The sequence below is a fragment of the Apaloderma vittatum genome, unplaced genomic scaffold (assembly GCF_000703405.1).
Source record: "Apaloderma vittatum isolate BGI_N311 unplaced genomic scaffold, ASM70340v1 scaffold4600, whole genome shotgun sequence".
Lineage (NCBI taxonomy): Eukaryota > Metazoa > Chordata > Aves > Trogoniformes > Trogonidae > Apaloderma > Apaloderma vittatum.
This window is the reverse complement of record NW_009696022.1, coordinates 45164-52033: the sequence shown is the minus strand read 5'-3', so window position 1 is coordinate 52033 and position 6870 is coordinate 45164. Positions and strand designations below refer to the sequence as shown.

The 6870-nt window shown below is 43.9% G+C and overlaps 1 protein-coding gene across 1 annotated transcript in view; it reads right to left on the bottom strand.

Annotated features, from left to right (window-relative positions):
* The window catches only part of LOC104276736 (synapsin-3-like), a 34794-nt gene that overhangs the window by 14534 nt on the left and 13390 nt on the right, over positions 1-6870 (bottom strand). The window contains exons 4-5 of the mRNA XM_009873160.1: positions 4826-4900; positions 1337-1439 (exon numbers count right to left, since the gene is read on the bottom strand). Coding sequence (XP_009871462.1) covers positions 1337-1439; positions 4826-4900 — 178 coding nt within the window. The remainder of the gene's footprint in view (positions 1-1336; positions 1440-4825; positions 4901-6870) is intronic.

Below are 6870 nucleotides of genomic sequence, written 5' to 3'. Positions count from 1 at the left end.
AGAGCAGAGACATTATGCCGGAATGCGCAGTCGCTGGAAGGCTCATGTGGTTCTCATCAGCATCCCAACCCTCAGCGGGTGGGACTGCTCTCCCACACATAGCTTTCCAGTGTGTCAGCAACCCTGCATGAAGCCATAGACTGGCTCTGCTCATCTTCCTCGGCTAGCTTGTGTTGGTGGAGTTTACAGCAGGTCAGATGATGTGCCTCCTTGAGTCACATAGTGACAGAGGCACTTGCTTACTTGCTAGATTTTCTCTCCCCCAGAGTTTCTCTTAAGTTTCCACTTTGATTTTCTGGCTGGCTTTTCCTTCTCTGCCCTGTTACGATGACCTGAGTGTGCTATTTACCCCACTCCCACGTCTGCCCCCTGACTTGGCAAAGAGCGTGTTGAACTTTAGCTCTCAGAGCCACAGTCTGTTTAGCTCTGAATACAAAAGTCAGTAGTCTGCACTGCCCATAGTAACGCTGTGATGCTTTCTCTTGCTGGTCTGCTATTGTAGCGAATGCTGCCTGGGAAAAAGATTTTAGAAAATACACCTGTTTGGTTTTTTTTAAATTAAATTGTTCCTGCTACTTATGGACCTTTTTGCTACACTCTCACCATTTATTTTACCCTTTTAAATTAGATGCAGGTAGGATTTTTGTTACTGAGGTTCCCTTGAAAGTGATTGGAGAAAGACAGGTTCATTCAGAGAGAAACTGAGGTTTTTAATGGACTGAATCACCTGCTGGACCTCTGTGTAGAAAATGGAGGGAGGATAACATGACTAATACTCCAGCATCATCTGGCACCCGAATTCAGGCCGGGCTGAACGTGAGCATGTTGATGATGCTGTCGATCCCTATTAGCAGCTATGAGAGATGAACTCGCTTTGCGAGTGCTTAACCTGGGAAAGATGGGGCACTGGTGCACTGAGACACACCAAACTTTAGATGTCGCCAGCAACACTTGCAGGCTGTTACATGCTCAATAAGAAGGCAGCTTCACATCTGTCCCATCCTGGTAAGGGTCTGCATTGTGGGGATTTATCAGATGGAAAGCTGAGGTGACTAAGCAGCCCGTGGCTCTCCAATTTCCTTTTGCAGTTCACACTGAAAAATGAAGGCACTTCAACCCTGACGCCTTGCTGCATATCTGCCAGTTTTGCTGGGACTCTAAATAAGTTTCTTGCATATCAGCGGGCCACAGTCTGGAGGATACAGGTGGGCACGGAGGAGCAATGAAAATGTACTCAGGGGTAAGAGTGTGCATTGAGACACGTGAGCTCCAAAGAAGTGTGTTTGCAGACACACTTCCCAAAGAAGACTTGTATCCAGGTTCCCCATGCTCTCACCTCAATGATATAGTCTTTTCCATCTTTGCTGTGGACAGCCTTGACAGCGCAGATGTCAAGACCTCCAAACATTTCTGCGCAGGCATCTGCCCAGAGTCTGTACCTGCAGGAACCGCAGAAGCATAGCTGAGGATTAGCTGTTATTGGGTAGTCCACCAAACAAAGCCACCCATCTCACTGTCCACCGGAGTACAAAGACATTCAAGAGCCCTTTTCATCAACTGATATGCTTTGCTGGGTCATTGCCTTCCTCTCTTGTACAGGAGCTGGAGCAAAAAACCCAATCTTGCCTAAACTTTCCCTTCATTTCAGCTTGTTTCAGTCCTGCCCTCAAAACCACCTTGAAATGTTTCTTTGTCTCCTCGGCATTTACATCAGATCTCCGGTTGGTTGTCATTTAGCCAAGCTATAAATATTTAGCTCATTTAATCTCCCAGTAGTGTTGGCCCCTTAGCATTTGTATTGGCTTTGCCTGAAAGCCCTCCATTATGCAGGCAGCTTTCTCCTGATAAGATGTCCTGCACAGTCGGGGCTGGAATAGGATCAGAAAGTGAGTGCAGAATTTAGCAAGGAGTAGCCATCCCCTCCCTGATCTGTGACCCAGTGGCTCCAAGTTTTTGCAATTTACTCTTTCAATGTCATCCTTTTACAGTCTCCTGCCTCTCTTCTATCCCCTGGGTGTTGCTCTTAGCCAGGCAGTCCCATCACATGGACCAAGCACTGTTTTGTTAGAAGGAGAGCTACAGGCTGCAGCTTTTTTCTCTAACCATCCCAGGACAGGAACATGAGCTGGTACGGCCTTAGCTATTGTGATGTCAGAGGAGAAGAGAGAATGACAAGAGGCATATTATGAGGGGACCGCATTCCCCCACTGTGGAAATGAGGAGGGAATGAGGTGGCCTGGTTTTATTTCCTGTGCAGCTGCGCCACAGTCCCGACTATTTCAATAAAAATAATAATCTCAGAACAGCAGATCTGTAAGCAGGGCTGTGACAAGATGCGGAGAGGGGAGGGCATGCCACAGTCTCATGAAAACACTGACATTTTGCAGACCCTTCCGGGACTGGGAAAGTTGCTGTTCTGGCGAAAGAACAAGTTTTCATCCTTGAAGGCAGCCAGAGTCCCCATAGCTTGACAATAAAATGATCAGCTTGTGCGAACAAAATGTCTGTGAGAAGAAGCAAGAATATGGCTTATGACTACTGGTGCTCTCTTACTCTCTTATCCCTAATGAGGAGACCAAGCACGTTCACCCCAGCCACCCTGAGGAATACAGTGCCTCAGGAGGAGTCAGTAGCATAAAGGAGAACCATGGGCCCCGTGAGCCAGGCAGGAGGCACAGTGAGCCCCCCTAATGCACTGCTGTGGCCCCACATGCAGGGGCACCATCGTGGGAACCACCTCTCTTCCCAAGGGACATCTCTAGGTGTCTGGGATCAGTAGCCAGGCTCAGGGAATTGTTGCCCATGCCAGACACCTCAACAGCTACATGTCTTCAGTGTTAGTGGCCCTAGGTGAGCGCTGGCAGGCATCAGGGCTGCTGGGGTGGAATAGCAGTGCTATGGGACAGAAGGGCGTGTTTATGCATGTGCCTCAGGGGTAGCGTTCACAGAGGATTTACTGCCATTTGCCTCGTGTTACCTGAACATGTCAACCCTTTGGGCTACAGTTTGTTACAGTAGGTGCTTCACGTTGCTCCTATTCGTCAGAGCATTACAGCACGCTCCTGCCTTGTGGCATGACTCACAGTTCTCAACAGGTTTTGTTGCATTTATGGCTTGGTGAGGCTACAGTGGTAAATTGTGGTACTACATCTATAAAACAGACCTTCAAAATGCACTGTGGCAGGCTGGCAGGAATCTGGCTTCTGGTCCTTCATCATTGCAATGGGAGAATATCTACCCTTTGTTTCTCTGGCTTCAGCTGTTATAAACAACCAGGGTGCATAACAATGTCCGGTTCCCACAGCCCTCTTAGGGTCTTGCCGAGTCAGCTTTAGGATCTCATCTGGGGCTTGGCTTGGCTTCCCTGCTTCACAAAACTAAAGGTTTGGCCGGGACCTTAGATGATCACCTGCACAACTCCTGTACCCCAAAGAGGACACATTTCTTTAATCTTGTCTGGTAGAGTACAGAAGTTCCCCATCTCCTCCAGGCAATCCATTTCTGTGCCATGCTATCCTTACTGTTGGGTAATACATGAAATGTTTGAACGAATATTTCTGCTACAGTTTAAGCCTATTATTTCTTAGGGTATTAAACTAATAATATAAAGACTGAGTAATGACCTATTATCAGCATTTTACATATTTGAAGACCTTGTGCCCTTGAAGTTTTTCCATCTTTCAGATGAAGTGGTGTTTAGCTTGTGGACAACTTCCAACTCTCTGACAGCTAATGAAGGAAAATGAACCTCTGTACTGCAGACATAGATTCGTTATGCAAGAGTCTATACCTCTACTGGAAAATTACCAGTAGTCTGCTAACTGGAAAAGGTGGAAAGCTACACAAGCAATTGATACATGCTTTTCTTACAGATTGATTATCTTTTCTCTGAGTTTTCCCTTCATAGTCCTTTGGGATCTCTCCAGTTTTTTTTTTCAAATGTGGTGCTCAAACCTAGACAGAATTAGATTTAATCATGATCTTGACAAATTAGAGGTATAATCTGAAAAAAATCTTAGATTCACTAAGGATGAGTGCCTACAAATAATCTATGGATTCTGTAAATCTGCAAATAATCTACTTAAATAAGATACTGAAATAGAATGGAGAGTAAGTGACTTAATAGCAGTTCTGCATAATAGAGTTTGGGAGTTACAGCAAAGCATAAATCACCATGAATCAACAATGTCACGCAGTTGCAATATTAGCAGATATCACTACTCCAAATATTTGCTAATATTTGGAATATTCAAATATATGGAAGTACCATCTGCAAGTTTTAGTCTCTAAGACACATGAAGCAATTCCTTCTGTTCAGCAGTTAGAAAGCCTTAGCTAAAACGTTGTCCACTTTTGGAAGACTAATGCAAAAAAGTGCTTTCAACATTTCAGCTGACAGATTTTTCCCTCTATTGAGCAGAAGAAAAACTTTTCTGTGTCTGCTTCTCATAAGTAACGTACTTAGAATAACTTCTTGTTACTTCTTGTTTTGTGTTGTGACCTTTTTCATTTTATCCCTACATGTTTGTGCTTTTGTGCTTGACCTTAGCATTTGGTCTTGTTTCCTGTGGCTACATTCAGTAAAGATCTAATGATTTAACGATGTTGGTCTCTAGTTGTACTTCCAGTCTGTTCTCCAAAATAGGACAGTTTGCCTTTGTGCCCTTAGTATTTTTTTAAGGAAACACTCAGTCTTTTAAACTCCTTTATCCGGCCTCCCAGGAGACCTCACTTACCAATTCTCTCAATTAACCAAAGTCTGAAGTACAATTCCTCCCTTCTAACCCAAGAATAGGTAATACTGTCTTGAAACCCTCTTCCTTACCTCTCTGTCATTGCAATCTGTTCTAGCATTGCAGAACCTGTGTTTGCTTTCCAGTTTCCAGAGATGGACGTCCTCCTAGGAAAACAAACCAAAAACATAACCCGAACATGAAAATACACCCCCTGCCCCATCCTCCCTCATACTGTAGTCCTCATCCTTGACTCAGTGCTTGTACAGGAGAGGATGAGGTGAGGTTCTTACTCACAGAAGCCTTTCCAAATCCTGCCTCAACAACACTCCATACAGGATACATTGTTCAGACTCAAGAAAAACTAAATGAGGAGTTAGACAGGGAAATCTCCAGGGAGTCTTGAGTACACATCAGGCTCTGTGAGTACTTTCTTTCTTCATACATCAGTCCCAGGAGAGCTGAAATGTCTGTAGAAGATCTCTGGGATAATCACCCTTGAATTTTCAAATGGGTAGCATACTCTGTCCATGGAAGGGCAACTCTCTAGGCAAAAAACTGCCTCAGCAGCTTCATGAATGTCAGCTCTGACATTCTGGGTCTTCCTAACTTTGATTTCAGTTGTGCTGGTATCATAAAATACATAATTACACACTCTTTTCATTGATTTTTCATTGACATGTCTGTGGCTCACTGCATCTGGACTTGGAGAATTTATAATTGTAAATTTGTTGGGAGTCTCGTTAGCTGCAACTGATCATTAATTTCCAAGAAAGGTACTGTTGCTGGCAAATCCTGGGCTTCACCATCAAGAGGTGAAAATTTTCCTTTCCTTGACCTTAGGCATAAGGTAGACCTTGGACAGCCTGCTGTGACAACACTGTGCAGATGACCCTGGTTTAATGTACAAGCTGGGGCAAATCAACAAGCTGGCAGGGTAGGCCGAGGGAGTACCTCAGTGCTGAAGAGGATTTAGGTAGAGATTTATAAGAGGAGCGTGAGGTATGATCCAACAATTCTAAATGAAGTTGTGAGAACCCTCACAGCCAGTTCTCTCACCTTTTCAACATGATGTCAAAAAGAGACTTTGAACTTGAAAAACTATGTGAAGCAGTGGTAATACTGATGTCTTGCTAGACTGTAAACCTTGATCATTCTAGCAGACTACCTAAGGCTCTCCTTTACTCTGGTGAGGAGACTAAGCCTGGAGTCCTTTTTCTGTTTCTATTCTAAAGTGCTACTTATAGCTGCTCTGAAATTCAGATGATCTTTGTAATGGTATTTAAAGTTGGGGCAGGGGGGAGAGGCAAAGGAGTGTGATTACTGTGTTGAATAACTGTGTTTCAATATAGTTGACTCTGGTCCCTTGCTCCCTTCACCCAACATCCATCTTCCTGCCCTACTTTCTAAGCAAAAGAATGGATTCCTCCTGAAACCTTGACTGTTACAAGCCCTTTGATGGCCTGTGAGGTCCATGTTCAATCCTCAGCCTCTCTTTTTCTTTTGAGATGGGATTCTTAGGTTATACATTTTTCAGTTCTGCAATGGGAAGAACCACTCTTTATTAACATTTAGGTTCAGAAAATTGCCCTGCAGTGACAGATGGTGTCCAGAATCCCATTCGTACTGATGAGGACTGTTTGAGTCTGATTAGTGACAAGATGATTGGCTATGAGTGTTTAGAAAATGTACCTGGCATACCAAATGTAAGCAGCTGTGTCATCCGTAAGAAAACCAAACCATAGCTTTACAGTTTAACAAGGAAATTTGATATGGAATAGCTCCCAAAATGAGAACTCTGATCTAGCCATTAGGTTGATTGGTATGACTTGTTTATGCCTACTCATCTCCAGCCAATAGTGGGCATAAAAAATATAAAATATTTCTCTCAGCTGTATCCCTAATTTTCATGTTAGGGAACTTTCCTGGTTTTAAATGGAAAAGCTTCATCTGAAGCCCTCCAAACCAGTCACCAAATTCCTACACCACAGCCTCTGTCATCATTAGTACCTTCCAAGCATATCTGAGCAGTTCAGGTGTCACCAAATTCTTATTCTTCTTCTTAATTTTGCAGTGTACAATCAATATTGTAAAGGAAGGGACCCCAGGCATTTAGGGATCAGTTGATCAAGCAGCT